The sequence below is a fragment of the Miniopterus natalensis genome, chromosome 3 (assembly GCF_054644295.1).
Source record: "Miniopterus natalensis isolate mMinNat1 chromosome 3, mMinNat1.hap1, whole genome shotgun sequence".
Lineage (NCBI taxonomy): Eukaryota > Metazoa > Chordata > Mammalia > Chiroptera > Miniopteridae > Miniopterus > Miniopterus natalensis.
Window position 1 is genome coordinate 33,227,127 of NC_142083.1, and position 20,033 is coordinate 33,247,159.

At 50.9% G+C, this 20,033-nt stretch overlaps 1 protein-coding gene across 1 annotated transcript in view; it reads left to right on the forward strand.

Annotated features, from left to right (window-relative positions):
- The first annotated feature begins 8,041 nt into the window (after nucleotides 1-8,041).
- The window catches only part of LOC148093461 (microtubule-associated serine/threonine-protein kinase 4-like), a 255,318-nt gene continuing 243,326 nt past the window's right edge, over nucleotides 8,042-20,033 (forward strand). Inside the window, exon 1 of the mRNA XM_087815398.1 lies at nucleotides 8,042-8,362. Within this exon, the coding sequence (XP_087671524.1) occupies nucleotides 8,042-8,362 (321 nt within the window). The remainder of the gene's footprint in view (nucleotides 8,363-20,033) is intronic.

The following is a 20,033-nucleotide window of genomic DNA, read 5'->3' on the forward strand; positions in this document are numbered from 1 at the left end:
CTCCCTCCACCCCCATTTCTCACTCTCAATAAAAAATTAAAAAAAAAAAAAAGGCTTTTAAAAAAAGTCATGTGGTGGCAATAGTCTTATGCATTCATTCAATAAGTATCATTAACTACTTTAAGTCAGAAATTGTGGTAGGTGTTAGCAAAATAAGGTACCTAAACAGATAAGGTTTGGTATGCTTTTGCCCTCAAGAATCTCATAACCTGGTAGAAAGACAAACTGACAATTGCAACACAGTGTCATGCTGGAATCTGTTTCTGCCATAACTGAAAATAGTTTCTCATTGTTGTTTTTTCTGCCAGCACACTCTTTTTCTCAAACGTTTTGGTAAACAGAGATCCCTACTTATAACTGAAACAAGAATGGTTTCCCAAATGGAAACAGCACTGCTATTGAAGTCAGGAATACTACATTTTTCTGTTTAGCATCACTAATAGCTTTAGGATGGCATTCAGATGCTCCTTCCCTCCCAGACTGGGAGACCAATGGATTCAGGTCAGCATACTTATGTTTCTTAGAGTTCCTTGGTGGCAAGCAATAGCTCATTTTAGCTAATTCAATCAGAAGGAAATTTTACTGGTAGCTCAGAGAATCAGAGGAAAAGCCGGAGAATAGGACTTGGAAAAGTACTGGAACCACAGCAGCTCTGTATCTATTTAATGGGAGCTAATCAGTAGCTTTGTCCAGACACCCTGTCCCTGTATTACTGTTCTCAGGATTCAGAGTCCAAGGAGAGCCCACTCGTGGATGAAGTTCATCAAGGCTGCTCAAAAGGAAATAGGTAATTCCTTAAAAATAGATTGGAATGCTCTTACCAAAAGGAGGCAGAATGCGTATAGGGAATCCAGATACCAAATATGTCTACTATGATGTTTATGCTCCAAGCGTATGGCACCAACCATGGACATTTTCCTGGATGTAGCATTGATGTTGCTACTTACAGCATCGTCCCTTATCCAACCACCCTAAGCTACTTCACTCAATGAGGGAAAGATATGAAAAATTATTTTCCTTGAGCAAGGAGAAAGGAGTTCAACCATTGACAGCTGGAGCAGTAGCTTTCAACTTTGGCTACCAGTAGATGCAGCTAGGGACTTCTGCTTTTCAACATTTCATTTTATTTTGAACTAATTTTAGATTTACAGAAAGTTTGCAAAATAGCCTGAAGAGTGTCCTAATATCCCTTACCTTGCTTCCCCTGATGATAACATCTTATATAACCACATTATAATTATCAAGAACAGGCATTAATATTGGTACAATATTATTAACTAAGCTATAGATAAACTTGATTCAGATTTCACCATTTTTCCACTCACTAACATCTCTTTTTTGTTGCTGTTTTTTTTTGTTCCAGGATCCTATTCAGGATCCCACATTGTATTTATTTAGTTGTTACTTCGTAGTTTCTGAAACAGTCCCTCCTACTTTCAGGACCTTAATTTTGTTGAAAAGTACTGATCAGTATTTCTGTACAATATCCCTCAATTTGGGTTTGTCTTGTTTTCTTATGACTGGAGTGAGCTTATGCATTTTTATCAAGACTATCACAAGAACAATGCTGTGCATCATAGCAAGAGATTCAGGATTTGAGGTGTTTTATTACCAGTAATATTTATATTGTGAAATTGGTGTCTGCTGGGTTCCTCTGCTGTAAAGATACGTCTTTTACTCTATGCTGGTAAGTTTCATGGGGAGAGTACTTTGAGTCTATGCAAACCCTATTTCTCCTCTTTTGCTCGCTAATTTGAGTGTACATTTTTGGGTCTTGTCTGCAATGGTTATTTCTTTAATGTTTGCCAAATGGTTATTCTCTATCCCTCTCTTTCTGTCTACATTTATTATTTGGAATTAATTGTGAGATAGAGCTATCTCTGCTCCTCTATTTACTTTTCAATTTTACTATTAATATGAATTTGGACTCATGGATATATATATTTTTTCTGTAGTTGAAAATCCAACACTACTGTGATTTCTTTTGTGGCTCAGATTGCTCTAGCAGTTGGCCATTGGGAGCTCCTCTAGGCTGGCACCTGTGTTCTTCTGACAAGGTCCTACCTTTTTTTGAGAATTTCCTTAATTTGTGGCACCATGAGTTATTCCAGGTTCATCCCTGGCTCTAAAGTCAACCACTTCCCAGCTAGGGAACTTGTTACATCCTAGTGTGGAGGCCCCAACCCAAACCAGTTAAATCAGGAGATCTGGGGATGGAACACCAGTGTATCTTAAAGTTCCACAGGTAATTCCAATACACAGCCAAGTTTGGGAACCAAACTGGAGCAGCGCTTTGCTAATTTTAATGTGACTATGAGATTCCCGGGAATTTTGCTACAGTTCTGGTAGAGTAGATGTGAGGTGGGGACTGAGATTCTGCATTCCTAAGAAGCGCTTAGGTCGAGCTTACTGGCAAACCACACTTTGAGGGGTAAGGGACCAGAAGACACTATTTCCTCAAGAACAAAAAGAACTTAAAAATTACCCTCAGGGTTGCCAACTGGCTAATGGCTATGGAAAGAGTTGCTACTTGCTAGGTTACTATTCAGCATCATTTTATTTTCTAATTAGTTGGGCCTAGTGGAGAAAAGCACTACTTGCCATTCAGTGTGGACAGAGTCAGGGAGATCGCCCTAAGAATTGGAAATGGAAGAGGAGCCCCTTGACTCTGAAAGCAAACCGCTAGAATGAATAAAAATGAGTGAAAGTGTTTGCTTGTCAGGCAAAGAGTACTGAATAAATCTTTTTGAAAAACGAAGAGTGATACTAAAAGAACATTTCATGCTGGAAGCATAACAACAAAAAAATCCCAGATGTGCATATCCGTCTTGGGAAGACAAACACCAAGGATTCGAGTCTTCTGTGGGAAATAGGTCACCATTTTGGATTTTGTTTAAACAGAATCCTCGAGGGAACATTATCTGCAGTTCTTTTTGTGTATTAGTTCAGTTTTCCAGCTGTTTTCAGAACATGCATATTCCTGTCCAGCTGCTAAGCTGCCTTGGTTTTCCCAAGGTAGTTGTTGTCCGGGAAATAAGAACAAAGAGGCCCAAAGCGACACAAAGTACAGTCAGCCAAGCTCATTCTAGTTCCCTTCTACAACGCATGCACGCTTGCCTCATAAAATGGCTCTTTGACCTCCAAATGAGGATCATTTTCAGTAATCCTTAAGTTTTAGTATAATTTATACTTGGTACTGAATACCGATTCGCAAACCTTTGGGCGGGGCCAGGGGGCCAGTACCCCATCTCCCCCGGCTTGCACCCTGGTCATCCGATGAAGTCCACATACAGAGCGTGGAGACGCTGATCTAAGATCAGATCAGCAGCACCCTCCCCTTTGGCCCACTGCAGGCTTATTGTAATTTGCTTAGCATCCTTTAGTTTCCCATTCTTTTCAAACTTTAGGTCTAACAAAGACTCCAGCAGCTGCAAATCATATTGTTACTCTTCCTCCCTTGTCCTTTTAAATCATTGAAAAATTCTTCTGCTTTTCTTCTGGAATCTCACACTGTAACCTTTCCTTTCCTAGAGGCTCGGAACAAAAGCCGCGAAGGCCTTTCCTCCTGGCGCGATGGTCAGAGCTGCCATGGTCCGTATCGTGCTGGACCTTGTGGTGTAAATGAGAAACCCCCATCTAGGCTGCCTCCAGGGCTACTTCTTCATCAATGTTCACTTTCTCTCGAAATTGTATTTCACTGGTTCTGGGCAGCAGGCAAATCCATCACTGATATTCATAATAAAAACCTACCAAAGGCGAATAATACCATCGTCTTCATAAACCAAGGTAATGTATTTAGGACATATTTACTTGTAATTTTGCAAAAATGTTCGTTTTGAGTTTTGATGTTCTCATGTATGTAAGAAAGACAATTTGATTTCAATTTTATTAATTCCCAAACCTAATCCTTGGGAGACAGGTCATGACACAGGAGATAGACTAAAGGTGTGACGACTTGTCCGTGAACACCCTCCCTGTCTCAGAGGCAGAGCTCGCCACTCTCTCTGGGCCCCACCCACACAGCAGAGACCACAGAGACTCCCAGAGTCGATGTCGCCCACCTCTTAGGAGAACTGAGGTAGGTGATCACAAAACACACTGAGCACTTTCTCAGGGCTCAGGGGTGCTTGTCCATGAACCACACAATTGGGAATACGTCCAAAAGGAGTCTGGACCCGATTACCTTGGAGTAGGCTGACCTTGTCCTTCCTTATCTGTAGGCTAATCTGGTTCTATCACGCGAAGCTACACCATCGGCTTCCCAGGAGTTATGACTTAAGTCCTTTTTACTTTTTCTGGCTCTTGTCTACAGTGACACTACAGGAAAAAAACCATGATTTTAGGCCCATCTCTGGTCCCAAAGTCTCCAACATTAGGGACATTTATGAGAAGTCTCTTGGGGGGATTCTTGCTTGGCCACAGAGAAAGATGTTTATAATTTCATTACAGTAACAAGAAAGGTGAATTGTAGGATTTAGATAAAAACTGACTTTGATTGAGCGGTTTGGCCCTACATGCCCCTGCATTTGTCCATCGGTAACTATCTTGACCTTCTGATCTTCTACTTAAGAGTCATGCTTTGAGTTTGCCCAGTTCTGGTCTGGAAACTTGCCCCTGAACTATCGTCACATCTTCCTGCTGGATCAGCTGTGGAGATGCTCAAGCACACTGCCTTTGCCTGTGTGTCAAAGTGGAGCGTGACATCCATTTAGCTCATCATAACTAGCACTTTTATTTTCCATAAACTATAACAAAAATGTTAGACTGCAATGCTCATAGGAAGGGTAAGTATTGTTTCATGGGATTCACTCGTATTCGTATGTACATATATGCGTCATGAAGTGCAATGTAAAATAGATTGCTTATTTGGCGTGGAGGTTTGAAAAGTTGAAGCAGTGCTGTTCTAGTACTGGGCTTGGATCGGTAGGGCTTAAAAGCACGAATGCTGGGGCCTAACTGTTCAAGTTGGAACCCTGGCTCCATCACTGGCCAGCTGCGTGACTTTGGGAAAATTACGTAACTTCTCTGTGCCATAGTTTTCACACCTCTCACGTATGTAACATGGGAGAATAGTAACAGTTGCAACCTTGTAGGGTTGGTAGGAGAATTACAAAATTTAATGTTTGCCCTGGCCAGGTGGCTCGACTGGATCGTATGCGCAAAGGCTGTGGGTTCGACTGCCAGGCGGGGCGCATACCTAGGTTGTGGGTTGGTTTCCTAGTCAGGGCATGTGCGGGAGGCAGCCGATGGATATTTCTCTCTCACATTGGTGTTTGTCTCTCTCTAAAAAAAAAAAAAAATCAATTAAAACATATCTTTGGGTGGGGGTTAAAGAAAATTCACATTGGTATAGTGCTTAAAATCTTGCCTTGGCACATAGTAAGTGCATTGTAAATTGCTTGTGGGGGGGAAAAATGTTCCATAAGTATCCTTTTATATCCTTTTACATACTGAATCAAGATAGCAAAGTCCCTGCCCTATGGATATTTGTAATCTAATATGCATATTGCTCAAACAAGTTGTATGTCCTGAGCGGCATTACACTGAAATGTTTCAGAAGGAGTGCCTCAGGAGACTGCTGGGTTCAAGTCAGTCCTACCATTCACTTGCTGGGTGACCGCTGGCAAGTTGTTTGACCTTGCAGATCCTCAGTTTCTTCATCTATAAAGTGGGGCTAACCAACTCTCTCTCATAAGGTCGTTGTCAGGATTAAATGAGACCATCCATAGACGACACTTAGGGCTCAGGCAACGATAGCTATTATCATTCTTCCTGTTAGTGATTCAGACCCTGTCATTGCTTCCCATTTCCCGGTGTACTGAAAAGCAGCCCCTCCTGCTCTTTCCTGTGAATGGCTTGCTTAAGTCGTCATTTCACTTTGGCCCTGGTGAATCAACCACATAGGGGCTCAGATAAAGACCTAAAATCCTGACTAGAAAAGCAATTATGAAGCCCAGCGTTGCACTCAGACTGCCCCACTGTGCTCTCTTCAGCCTCGCTCTCACCGCTTATCCAGGCCACTAGAGCCGTCCTTTTGCCTCAGCAGGTCTTCACAGCCCCGCTGATAATTCTGAAGTGTCACAATGCAAGCCTGACAGCCCAAGTCCATTTTGCAGTATAGCTGCTTATGGCAATGGGGTCACATCCTATTTCCTTCCCCTTCATCTTGGGGGAGGAAACTGATCAGGACAAAGCTTGCTGTCCAATGTGATGAAGTGTTTTGTATGATGTATCGCTTTTAAATACCGTGATAGCATAAAAGGGCTCATTAGCTCGAGGGGCTTCAACTCGTGTCCTTCAGTTCTTAAGGACCTTTGGGAAAACTGTTCTGATGAAGGGAAATCTAAGATTCTTGAGGACGACTAAGCTTGAGGACCTGGCGACTGTTTTTCTGTAACTCTCTTCTTCTCCATGGCACATTGTTCCTGTAGCACTACCTCAGCTTTTAAAAATTAAAAATGGAGCTGTATTCTGCAGCATCAATCTCTTGCTTGACCATAAGCTCCTCAAGGGCAGAGAACCTGCCGTATTCATCTTTGTATGCCCCGCAAGCGCCTGGCACGTATCTCAATCAACGTCCGTGGAACTGAATGTTTGAATTTATACCCCAGGTCACACTGCCAGAGCTCCAAATAGGACTGGAGCTGAAAGCGAGTGAGGAATCATTTATTTCCCCCGCTGCTGAGCCGAGTGCCCGCCTCTGAGCAATTTGAGCCATCCCGTCACCCCAAAGCTGCCTCCTCCAGCCCGGGAAGGGCCTTAAAGCGATTCTGTCAGTGCCTTGGGTGAAAGCTCTTTTTCCTAGTTCTGAGAGGTAAGGCAAATGAAGCACCCAGTCCTGCGTCTTGCTGATTTACAACCTCGGGTGGGGAGCAAGTAAACTGGAAATGTGAACTTTTCCCGTCCTCTGCTTAGCTGATGTGGGAGACAGGCAAGGGGAGACCTTTCTGGGTCAGCTCTGTTTGCATGGGCAATGCTGGGTGTATTCTTGGTCCTAATTAAATAGAGGAGCATCACTGGTTATTTTCCTGCCTTTCAAATGGTACAAATCTTTGACTACACGTTTTAGTTTATAAACAGAAATACAGACAGAAAAATGTCTTTTTGACACCCCCCCCCCCCCCGCCGTGTGTCTAAGCCAGGCGGTCTGCTGGAGTTCTATACATATTTGCTCTAATTCTGCCCGCAGCCAGACCAGGAGTAACGTCTCCGTTTCCAGCTGAGGAGACTGAGGTCCGAGGAGCTTAAATGAAGGACCCGGGCCGGAGCCGCTGGAGCTGAGCCCCGGCTGGGCCCGCCCCGCCCGCGGGACCGCGGAGTTCCCGTCGCTCCGCCCCCGACGGCGGCCCCGCGGGCGCCCGGCTGTGCCTGCGCCTCCTTTCGCAGCAGAGCCCTGCACCTCTCCTCCGGTCCGTTTCCCCGACTCCCCTTTTCCTAAACCAAGTCCAGCTCTTGGCGGTCTCTCCGCCTCCCGGGTGGTTCCAGGGACCGCCAGCCTGGCCAGCGCTGAGCTCGGGGTCCAGCCTCCGCCTCGGGCTCTGGGTTCCAATCCCGCCCACCGCCCGGGAGGCCCGCGCCTCGCCCCAGGGGGCCGCGTCCAGCTTCCCGGAGGGACCCGGCGCTCCTGCGGGACCCGCGGCCGCGCCCCGGCCCCGCCTCCCCACCTGACGCCCGAGCCGCCCGGCGCGCAGCCCCCGCCCACCGCCCGCGCTGCCATTGGCTCCCCGGGCTGCCCGTCTCCTCGCCGCCCGCTCGTCCCGAAGGCAGGTTTCGCCGAGAAGCCGCAGTCCCGGCTGCCGGGGCGCAGCGCGGACCCCGGCGGGCATGTCCCCGCGCGCGGGAGCCCCCGGGGGCCCGGGCGGCTGCTAACTGGGCGCGCGCTCCGGCGGCCGAGCCGTGGCCATGTAGCCGCTCGCGGGGCTCCCCGCAGCCCGGGAGCGACAGCGACAGCGACCGCGAGCCGGAGCCGAGACCCCGCGGCTTCCCCGGGGCGCTGAGTGCGCGCCGCGCCCCTCGGGGCTGCACTTCGGCCGAGAGGGAGATGGGGGAGAAAGTTTCGGAGGCGCCGGCGCCGGTGCCCCGCGGCGCGCGCACTCCCGCCCCGGCCGCCGCGTCCTCGCTGGGCGCCTCCTCGGCCGAGTCCTCCTCGGGCTCAGAAACTCTGTCGGAGGAAGGGGAGCCCGGCGGCTTCTCCCGCCCGCCGCCGCCGCCACCGCCGGGGGGCGCCCTGGGCCCCCGGCCGCCCGCCGCCTGGGCGCCCACGCGCGCGGTGCTGGAGCTGGGAGTCTCCGCGCCGCCCGGAGGAGCCGCGCCGCCCGCGCCCCGCGGCAGCAGCGCGTCCCAGGAGGAGCTGGACGAGGAGGTGGGCGCCGCCTTCCCCCACCCCCCGCGGGTCCGACTGCGGGGGACCCGCGCTCCTTCCCGCGCGGGCGGGGCGCCCTGTGGCCCGGGAGGGGGCGGGGCCCCAGCCCTCGGCCCGCAGCCTCCCGGTGGGTGCGCCCCGCGGCTGCACGTGCTTTTAGGAGGACCGTCAAAGCGGCCGGCTCCGCGCCCCCGTCTCGCTGCGGGGCGTCTGTGGATGGATGCGGTCGGGACGCCTCGCTTGTCCCCGCAACTCAACTCATTCTCCCGAGTGCGCGCGGCTTTCCGCTCGGGGCGCGGGTCCCGGGGGCGGGGTGTAGACGGAAAGGACGGTGCGCCGTGGGGAGCCGGGGTGGGCGGTCCCCGCCGGGTTGCGCCGCGGGGTTTCGGTGCCGCGGGCCCCCCGGGAGCGCCCTCGGGTGGTCTTGGCGGGTCCCCAGCGGCCCTGGGGCGCAGGAGGCCCCGGCTCTCGGCGGCGCTGAGCTCGCGCCCGCGGCTCCCGCTCGGACTCGGGCAGGTGCCCAGGTGCGCGCCGTCTCCTCACTCAAGGACCGCCTTGTTCCCGGGACTGTGCCCATCCTGGTTTCCTGGGAGGATGTTCGTCCAAAACTCGTGGGCCGCATCCGGAGACCCTGAGCGTGTGACTTTGGTGTCCTCTGCTTGCTTTCTCTGGCCTTTTTTTTTTCTTTTCTGCCTTTGGAGGACACTTTTGGAAGCATGAGGTTCTTCATGCCTTTAAGAATTGTTTGCTTTGGACGTTTCTTGTGGGGAAGTCATCTTGATGAGACAGGGCCATAAATAAAACATCACCCGAACACAGCCTCTTTGTGAAGTTAATTCCTCAGTGCCAGAGTGGTTTTTTCCGGCTCTCCGATGGGATTAGCTGTAGTAAATGTCTTTTTTTTTTTTTCCTCTCAGAAATTCTGCAAGCAGAGGCCATTGCCCTGACAGTAGGCCCGTGGGACCTCAGCCTGGGGGCAAAAACTAGGTGGAGCCCAAGATGCGGAGTCAAGTCCTTGCCTGGCAGAGATGGAGCAAACCCTAGAGGGTGGTGGGCCCAGTCCAGTCTCTGCCAGTAGCTAGGACCCATTCCCTGGTTAAGGACCCTGGGTCTGCTCCTGAGCCTGAGACCTTGGGAGAGTTGTTTCATTCCCCTGAAGTTCAGTTCAGTTCAATAATTTGACCAAGAAGCTTCAAGGTAAAAATCATCTATACCTGCACACTTCTCCATTTTCTGATCAGGAATTTAATTTAGGTCCAGAGTTCAGATTGATTCTAGCAACCAGATGCCAGGAGGTAAGCTGAGCGCCACACTCACCACAGAGCTGCCTGACCTGACTCTGGGCTGAACCAGGGTTCCTCCACGGTCGCAAACTCCTTTTGACGATGCCAGGCATGTGTTTCCAGGCTTTTCACATTTGTTCACCCTGCGTGACACCTGCCTCAGTTTTCAGGGATGAGCACACTTGTCTCTGGGCAGCTAGAGGTGTGCCTTAACAGTGACTTACTGCTAGATCCTGATTGACTCTTGTCATTGGTACAGAGGGAGGTGGAGTTTGGTGCCCTATGTTTCCTGTGTAGCTAGGAGGGTGTTCCTTGGTACATGACATGATCTTGCAGATCCTAGGAAGGGGATGTTGGGAACTGCTCACTTTTCATCTGGATTCTATAGCTGATTTATTGCCTGGCCTCAGGGTGACAGTGTTTTACTTTTTCGGAAGTGTATATAATGATAGCTTATTTCACAGGCAATGCAGCAAGAATTGGTTGATTGAAACACATTTTGGAAAGCAGAATCACCAAATGACATTGGTCAGTATTTGTGAAATCTCAGAATTGGATGTAAACTGATACACCATTGCAATTTATTTTGTAACTTAACCTGTAGTGGAGGATGCTGGAAATTGTCCAGGGGTGGAAATCTTGATTTGCTCTGAGAATTTTAAAGTGGAAAAACTGAACTTTTTCCCTCTCTTAAGAGTAGAGACGTGATAGCCTTGGTGAAACAGGTTGAAGTCCAGTGCATGTTTTCTGGTTCGGACACTGGTGATGATGTAGTGTAGTGGTTCTTAACCTTTTCGGAGGGGGGGCCTTTTGAGAACCTAAAGAAAGCTCTCTACTCTCTGCTCAGAAAATACAATTATAGATACCATTCCAGAGGGTTCAGTCAAGTATACAAGGTTACACACACTCAGTTCAGTGGAAAGACCTGAGTTTGATTCCTAGCTCTGCCACCTTAACTAGATGTGGGATTGTGGACCATTCAACTAATATAAGCCCCAGTTTTTTCACCTAAATGGGAATAATAGCAATAGAGTTGTCAGATGTTTTATAAACACTATCTAATTTAAAGCTAGCACAATAACATATAGTATTGAGTAAATTTTAATTTTTCAAGTTCATTTGTGATAAAAAATTGTGAAATGGAAGTATAAGCTTGGGCTGGTTCATTTTATTTATGCACAATTAATCTGCTGTATCCTTTCAGAGAACCTGAGGCTATCTATTTAGTTTATTTCCATTTTATTAGTATAAGGTGGGGAACAGCTTTTATTTGTATCAGGATGTATTATAGCAGGGCACTGTTAGGGTGCTGTTGCATAGCAAGGCACTGAGCATAAAGCACTAAAAGTCTTAAGTAGAATCCATAAAACGGAAAGAGGTCCATTTAGATTTTAAAATTGTTATGTCTAGCTTGGAAGAGTCGTTTTTCCAAAGTTATTTTTACAGTAACTTACTGTGTGCATTTTTATAAAGCAGCAAAATTCAAGTTTCTAGTGTATTAGTGCAGTGGTAGGTTTTTGACAACTTTGTTAAAGCTGTTTTCAGTGTATCTAGTAATGTCAACAGTGTTTGACCTATTTCATATTTTATCTTACTGTCAATATTTGTGTGAATTTACAAAGTCTTGTAGACTTCAGTCATCCCTTTAAGGTTTTGGTGCTTAAAACCAATATAGGCAGACCTGGGAGGTTTTACGAGGTCAGTTCCAGATCACCACAATAAAGCAAGTACGGAAATAAAGTGAGTGGTAATCTTTTTGCTGGTGGAGGGTCTTCCCTTCAACTTGTAAAAAAAATACAACATCTATGAAGCGCAATAAAGCGAAGCCAAATAAAAGCTGGTGCGCCTGTCCTAGTTCATAGCATGGCAGAGGTTGCAGTTTTTATGTACTTATGCCAGACACAAGAAAGTTGGAGATGGTGCGTGATATTTTGTTTCAATAAACTCCATCTGGCTTTAGCACTGCTTCCCAGAGCCTGTGGATTTGGGGTCTGTGGGTGTTGAGGGGTAATGGGCTGCATTTCTGACAGTCATGACAACCTAGATTGGACTGTGTTCCTCTGACAACATTTCTGAGCTTTGCTTTTAGGCACTCTGCCCTGTCCCTCCCGAAGAACCTTGTGATGACTAACACAGTCCTCGGTCGGTTTGCTGCGTGCCAGTGAACTTCTAAGGGCAGGGAGCTTGTCTTGGTGTGCCTAGCGCAGTGCCTCTACTACATTAGAGAGGGCTCGGTGGGTAGATGCTGAATGAATGCGGAAAAGATGACATCTTGGAAAACAGTTGCACGTTTGATGGAAGGGTGACTGTGTGTGTCTTTGTTTCGTCGACTGTGGTTTCTGCTTAAACTTCTAGATCTCTTATGAAGAAAACCTCAGTCAGAGTGAAAATGCTATGACCAGTTTCTCCAGGTGGCTTGGACGCAGTGACATCCCTGAGGCTCCACTCAGAACGCCTGTGAGGGGACTTGCGTCCTGTCTTTGCTTTTCACTGTGTATTGGAGCTGGAAACTTCTAGGGAATTCTTCGGATGGCAGGAAAAAAGGCTTAGTAGTTAAAAGGATTTTCAGCTCGATATAGAGCATCTCCTGTATTGTCTGCTACACTAAAGGATTTATTTTATCAGCATAAGTTGGGAAACAGTGCCCCTTATTAACAAACAGTTAATGGGCACAATCATGGGATGTCTTTTAACCGTTCTGTTAAAAAGAGTGTGAGGACTGCTTTTAATATCATTTGGGATGTGTGTGGGCCCCTCACAGGTAGTGATTCAGTAGGTCCATTTCTAGGGTTCACTGGTTAAGAGAATAACAAAAAACAACCATGAATTGAGTAAAGCTTTTTATTGAATTTGTGTTTTACTAATCACAGCAGCTACGTTCTTTTTAAAAAAACGTATCTTTGTTGTTGAAAGTCTTACAAGGGTCCAGTTTTCCCCGCATTGACCCCGTCTACCTTGCCCCCGCCCCCCGCCCCCCAGGCCTTCACTGTACTGTTGTGTCCTTGGGCTATGCCTATATGCATGTAAATTCTTTGGTTAACCCCCCCCCCCCAGTCTGTTCAATGTTTCTGTGTCTCTGGATCTGTTTTGTTCATTGGTTGATTTTGTTCTTTAGATTCCACATACTTTTTTAAAAAAAGTCGTGCATAGATCTTGGGATACATAGGATTTCATCTGCTTTTTGACTCCGTACTTAAGTAGGAGCCACAAGTTGAGAAAATCAGCCAGCCAGTCTACATATATTGAGTCCTGGGCACTGAGGACACAAACTAGGCAAGACAGAGATGGTTTTGACCTCACAAAGCTTCCAGTGTAGTGGAAGTGATGGTCACTAAGCACGTGGCTATTAATTAACTGGTTTCAAAGATCTTCACTGGTGGGCGGGGAACAGGCTGTGAGGGGGTGTGGGACAGTGCTGTGCAGCTCATTTAGTCGGGGGGAACCCCCTCTCTGAGGAAGTCGATGCCTGAGCGGAGACCCAAGGGACAAGGAGGAGTTATGGGAGAGAAGGGGAGAGACAGGACTGATGCAGGTAGCAGGGGCCCCAAAGCAGGAGGCAGGATGGTGGGCATGGAGGAGTCCGTTGGCATGGAGGAGAGGAGGGCATGGCGTCGGCTGATGCTGGAAAGAGAAGCAGCAGCTGGGACGTACAGAGCCTTTTGGGCCTTATGCTAAGGGCATGGGGAGCCCTGGAGGGATTCGAAGCAAGGCCGTGCCATGATCGGATTGCATTTTGGGAAGGCCAGGCAGCATGAAGCCCTCCTGTTGGGCACTGCTGGGGTAGCCTGTTTCAATGCTCCAGGGTTGGGACAGATAACCTGCGAAGATGGCATCGTACAAATGGTGTGTGGAGGGAACAGGGGGCTCCTTCCCAGTAGTTCAGGCACTCCAGGTAAACACATATAAATACAGCAGGAAAAGAATGTAGGTCTATTCAAGAAAACATCTTAGTGTGAACATTAATTCTACTTTTCATTGTGATACTGCTTCAAACCTAGTATTTTCTTGGAAGAGAAACTGTATTAACACGAATGGACTTGAGAAGAGGGCCTTGTAGATGATGTTCATCTTCATAGCAAATTGTAGGGAAACGTTTCCCTGGGGTGGGTAGAGGGGAGGCTGCCCTGAGGTTGTGCGTGAGTCCCTGGAGGCAGGAGCGTGGTGTGTGGGAGCTGGCACCCACGGCCAGGGGCTAGCTTGTTAGCGTGGGCTTTCCTGGAGAAGGAAGGGCCAGCATCGAAGAACTAAGGCTTTCACCCTTACCGCCTGCGGCCTGAGGTGCTCTAGGAAGTGTCAGATATTTACATTTTCCAGTGTTGTGGAGCCAGGGACAAAGGCTGTCTGCCCCCTCAGACTTAGCAGATCCTGGCTGTGGGTCCAGTTGATTTTTAGTTTGTCCCTGTGAGGAACAGTGTGGAAACAGCGCCATGCGTGGTGAGAGCACAGGTAGTGGGAAGAATCCTGCTCGAAAACTTCTTACAATGAGAAGGGTCCAAAAGCAGGTGGCCTGGCATTAGAGAAAACTGAGTGGTGTGTGTGCGTGTGTGCGTGTGTGTGTACACACATGCACATGCATATCTTATTAGAGATGATTGTACTTTTCAGGCGAAAGACACCCCCTGCCATTGATATGTGCTCACATTCTGTAGTGTTGCCTGGAAAGGGCTCGGGTGCCTTCCCTTCGTCCCTCCAGAGCTAGCAGCCAGCGTTTCCCTGCTCTGGGATCAGGGTCTGAAGAGCCTACGGGTTTGGACTTAATGACCTTGGTTCAGCCGCCTATAGGCCGTACGACTTTGGAAAGGTTATTACTACTGAGACTGTTCCCTCATTTGTAAAATGGACATGCCAATGTTTATTACAGGGATTTGCTATGGGAATTAATGGAATTTGCTATTGTTACAGAGTGTGGACACCCTGATTTATGCAGAATATCAGTGCCATGGCCAGGAAAGCAGGAGCCCAGGGGCCCCTTCCCTGAGGGACCGTGCTCCCAGCATGTCTGTTGGTAGTCCTGGCAGGCCCTTTCATTCATGAGTAGGTAGACGTGTAAGTTATCACTTTTAATTTCATGGACCGAGCATTCTTATGATGTACTAACAGCAAAGTTTTATGGTGTATGGCTTGTTAACCCTTTTATTAAGACACTGTCTCTCTTTTGATCACTAGATCATTTATTAAATAATGTCCTAAAAGACTCCATGAACATGTAAATTACTAGCTACACCCCGGGAATTAGTCAGGAGGCAGCATGTCAGCCTTGTGGTGAGGCCGGTGAGAAGACCATGTACTTCACTTAAGCTTCCTAGGTAATGATTTAGGGGCTGAGAAGAAAGTAACAAGGAAATTCAGTGATTTTTCTCAAAGCTAACTTTGGTTCGGTGGGGGGTGAGGGGGGTGGTCCAGGGGCCACCCTAACCTCGCAGAGGCGGAATCTGTTAGACTTGCAGTAGATCATAAAAATGCAAGAACTCATGTATGTAAATTGCCCAACAAAAATTCCGTTTTGTCCCTTTGGGAGAGTAAATTCACAGTTTAAGGCATATATGGAAATCACCCAGGAGCACTTTTGATATAAGTCAAATGCTGATACCGAGACTGCTGTTTGTTTCCCTTCTCCCAGCCCAGTGCTCTGCCCTGTGCACCTGTTCAGGTTGACATTTACACAACTTTTCATCGTTTAGTTCAAAGACTCTTGTTCTTTTATGTCTCCAGTGTTTTGTCTGGTGATGTTATTTGGGGGTAAAGCATAACACAAACTATGATTAAGCAGAAATCTCTTTTTCCACAGCTGCTGTGTGCTTGCTTCTTTCCCTCTCGTTGCCCTTCCCGCTTAGTGTTCTCTCACCTGGTTTAGAATTCCTGGAAAAGACTGGACTGCAGTCACCTGTGCTTCCAGGTTTGGGGAGAAAACCCTTCCCTAAAAGTGAACTCTTGGTTCAGGACCGTGGTCAGCGGTACACCCCCAAAAGTCACATTCAAGTGTCTAGAATGTGTGTGAAATTTCTGGTGGCCCCTCCACCTTCTCTTAACGAAAAGCTCCCCTGCTTATTTAATGATTGGAATTCACAACCAGACACATGCCTGTGAGACAGCTTATAAATTCGGACCCTAAGCCTGTACTCTGCTAGCCCATCAACTCCCCTCTTGGACACAGTCCATATAATTTTGATTACGGTACTTGCTTCCACTGAACCTGTCAGCCTAAATGCTTTGTACTGATGTTGGGGAAGGGGGGAGGTGGGGAGGTGGAAGGAGGCTGGCAGGACAGACATACTGGCTTTCTTTTGTTAACAAATTTCATAGGTTATCATGTGGAAAATGAAAATTTAATTTTAATGTTCTTGGTTTTGTGAGTTTTGCGGTGTTTTTGGTGGATGGCAAACTCACAGGTGTTTTGGCCTCTGCTTTCGAACGTGGTCAGCTGCTGTTCTTAATCAGCTGGGAAGTTAGGTATGTGGTTCAGTCCTGGCTGATAATTTTGTGCCTTTCTGTGTTTGTTTGAAAAATAATACCATCATTTCTCGGGCTTCTGGTGTTAGCATTTGTCTTTTCGGGCATTTCTTATGCAGAGGTGCCCACACCTTCAGTGGTCCAGGAAGGGCCCCAATGCCTGATCAGTGATGGGGAAATAAAGTAAAATTGGGTTAGAATTGGTGGTTAAAATCTTATGTCACTCTATACTGCCATAGAGACTTATATTCACAAAAGCTGCTAATTTAAAATTGCTTCTTAGGGCAAACACCACTAGCTAAACGACATTAAGGCACTGAAATAGAATGCAGTGTGGTGAAATCCATTTCGTGCAGAAAGGTTAAATGATGATTTCTTCAAATAGGTTCTTCAGGAATAAATTGGTTCTGTAGGAATACGCCTTGCCCCTGTACCCACAGACACGGAGCATTTGTTTTGTGGCTCCTGAGTTTTAGCTGGAGCGCCTAATTGAAACCCCCTGGGCCTTGGTTGAAGCCGTCACCCAGGCTTCTTGTAAAAGGGCAGCTCTGAGGATACTCACTTAGAGGCGGCCGGACGGCGAGGGAATAGCCCCAGAGAGCGGGCGCCCCAATGCTTGTTTGGAGAGAAACGACCACTGAGAAGTTCTCCCCAAGGACACGAACTTCAGACTCCTCTCGAATGAGTCGGGTGCACATCGGGAGGACCCAAGAAAATGCCGACCTTCCCGTTTTTGTGGTTGTAATTAGAGTAGTAAGTAGAGGCCCCGGGCGCCTGTGCTGTGTTCCTGTCCAGCCTGAGCGGGCGTGTGTGAGCCCGGGCGCCTGTGCTGTGTTCCTGTCCAGCCTGAGCGTGTGTGAGCCCGGGCGCCTGTGCTGTGTCCCTGTCCAGCCTGAGCGAGCGTGTGTGAGCCCGGGCGCCTGTGCTGTGTTCCTGTCCAGCCTGAGCGAGCGTGTGTGAGCCCGGGCGCCTGTGCTGTGTTCCTGTCCAGCCTGAGCGTGTGTGAGCCCGGGCGCCTGTGCTGTGTTCCTGTCCAGCCTGAGCGTGTGTGAGCCCGGGCGCCTGTGCTGTGTTCCTGTCCAGCCTGAGCGAGCGTGTGTGAGCCCGGGCGCCTGTGCTGTGTTCCTGTCCAGCCTGAGCGTGTGTGAGCCCGGGCGCCTGTGCTGTGTTCCTGTCCAACCTGAGCGAGCGTGTGTGAGCCCGGGCGCCTGTGCTGTGTTCCTGTCCAGCCTGAGCGAGCGTGTGTGAGCCCGGGCGCCTGTGCTGTGTTCCTGTCCAACCTGAGCGAGCGTGTGTGAGCCCGGGCGCCTGTGCTGTGTTCCTGTCCAACCTGAGCGAGCGTGTGTGAGCCCGGGCGCCTGTGCTGTGTTCCTGTCCAGCCTGAGCGTGTGTGAGCCCGGGCGCCTGTGCTGTGTCCCTGTCCAGCCTGAGCGTGTGTGAGCCCGGGCGCCTGTGCTGTGTTCCTGTCCAGCCTGAGCGAGCGTGTGTGAGCCCGGGCGCCTGTGCTGTGTTCCTGTCCAGCCTGAGCGTGTGTGAGCCCGGGCGCCTGTGCTGTGTTCCTGTCCAGCCTGAGCGTGTGTGAGCCCGGGCGCCTGTGCTGTGTTCCTGTCCAGCCTGAGCGTGTGTGAGCCCGGGCGCCTGTGCTGTGTCCCTGTCCAGCCTGAGCGAGCGTGTGTGAGCCCGGGCGCCTGTGCTGTGTTCCTGTCCAACCTGAGCGAGCGTGTGTGAGCCCGGGCGCCTGTGCTGTGTTCCTGTCCAGCCTGAGCGTGTGTGAGCCCGGGCGCCTGTGCTGTGTTCCTGTCCAGCCTGAGCGTGTGTGAGCCCGGGCGCCTGTGCTGTGTTCCTGTCCAACCTGAGCGAGCGTGTGTGAGCCCGGGCGCCTGTGCTGTGTTCCTGTCCAACCTGAGCGAGCGTGTGTGAGCCCGGGCGCCTGTGCTGTGTTCCTGTCCAGCCTGAGCGAGCGTGTGTGAGCCCGGGCGCCTGTGCTGTGTCCCTGTCCAGCCTGAGCGTGTGTGAGCCCGGGCGCCTGTGCTGTGTTCCTGTCCAGCCTGAGCGTGTGTGAGCCCGGGCGCCTGTGCTGTGTTCCTGTCCAGCCTGAGCGTGTGTGAGCCCGGGCGCCTGTGCTGTGTTCCTGTCCAGCCTGAGCGAGCGTGTGTGAGCCCGGGCGCCTGTGCTGTGTCCCTGTCCAGCCTGAGCGTGTGTGAGCCCGGGCGCCTGTGCTGTGTCCCTGTCCAGCCTGAGCGAGCGTGTGTGAGCCCGGGCGCCTGTGCTGTGTTCCTGTCCAGCCTGAGCGAGCGTGTGTGAGCCCGGGCGCCTGTGCTGTGTCCCTGTCCAGCCTGAGCGGGCGTGTGTGAGCCCGGGCGCCTGTGCTGTGTCCCTGTCCAGCCTGAGCGAGCGTGTGTGAGCCCGGGCGCCTGTGCTGTGTCCCTGTCCAGCCTGAGCGTGTGTGAGCCCGGGCGCCTGTGCTGTGTTCCTGTCCAGCCTGAGCGGGCGTGTGTGAGCCCGGGCGCCTGTGCTGTGTTCCTGTCCAGCCTGAGCGAGTGTGTGTGAGCCCGGGCGCCTGTGCTGTGTCCCTGTCCAGCCTGAGCGAGCGTGTGTGAGCCCGGGCGCCTGTGCTGTGTCCCTGTCCAGCCTGAGCGAGTGTGTGTGAGCCCGGGCGCCTGTGCTGTGTCCCTGTCCAGCCTGAGCGAGTGTGTGTGAGCCCGGGCGCCTGTGCTGTGTCCCTGTCCAGCCTGAGCGAGTGTGTGTGAGCCCGGGCGCCTGTGCTGTGTCCCTGTCCAGCCTGAGCGAGCGTGTGTGAGCCCGGGCGCCTGTGCTGTGTCCCTGTCCAGCCTGAGCGTGTGTGAGCCCGGGCGCCTGTGCTGTGTTCCTGTCCAGCCTGAGCGTGTGTGAGCCCGGGCGCCTGTGCTGTGTTCCTGTCCAACCTGAGCGAGCGTGTGTGAGCCCGGGCGCCTGTGCTGTGTTCCTGTCCAGCCTGAGCGAGCGTGTGTGAGCCCGGGCGCCTGTGCTGTGTTCCTGTCCAACCTGAGCGAGCGTGTGTGAGCCCGGGCGCCTGTGCTGTGTTCCTGTCCAACCTGAGCGAGCGTGTGTGAGCCCGGGCGCCTGTGCTGTGTTCCTGTCCAGCCTGAGCGTGTGTGAGCCCGGGCGCCTGTGCTGTGTCCCTGTCCAGCCTGAGCGTGTGTGAGCCCGGGCGCCTGTGCTGTGTTCCTGTCCAGCCTGAGCGAGCGTGTGTGAGCCCGGGCGCCTGTGCTGTGTTCCTGTCCAGCCTGAGCGTGTGTGAGCCCGGGCGCCTGTGCTGTGTTCCTGTCCAGCCTGAGCGTGTGTGAGCCCGGGCGCCTGTGCTGTGTTCCTGTCCAGCCTGAGCGTGTGTGAGCCCGGGCGCCTGTGCTGTGTCCCTGTCCAGCCTGAGCGAGCGTGTGTGAGCCCGGGCGCCTGTGCTGTGTTCCTGTCCAACCTGAGCGAGCGTGTGTGAGCCCGGGCGCCTGTGCTGTGTTCCTGTCCAGCCTGAGCGTGTGTGAGCCCGGGCGCCTGTGCTGTGTTCCTGTCCAGCCTGAGCGTGTGTGAGCCCGGGCGCCTGTGCTGTGTTCCTGTCCAACCTGAGCGAGCGTGTGTGAGCCCGGGCGCCTGTGCTGTGTTCCTGTCCAACCTGAGCGAGCGTGTGTGAGCCCGGGCGCCTGTGCTGTGTTCCTGTCCAGCCTGAGCGAGCGTGTGTGAGCCCGGGCGCCTGTGCTGTGTCCCTGTCCAGCCTGAGCGTGTGTGAGCCCGGGCGCCTGTGCTGTGTTCCTGTCCAGCCTGAGCGTGTGTGAGCCCGGGCGCCTGTGCTGTGTTCCTGTCCAGCCTGAGCGTGTGTGAGCCCGGGCGCCTGTGCTGTGTTCCTGTCCAGCCTGAGCGAGCGTGTGTGAGCCCGGGCGCCTGTGCTGTGTCCCTGTCCAGCCTGA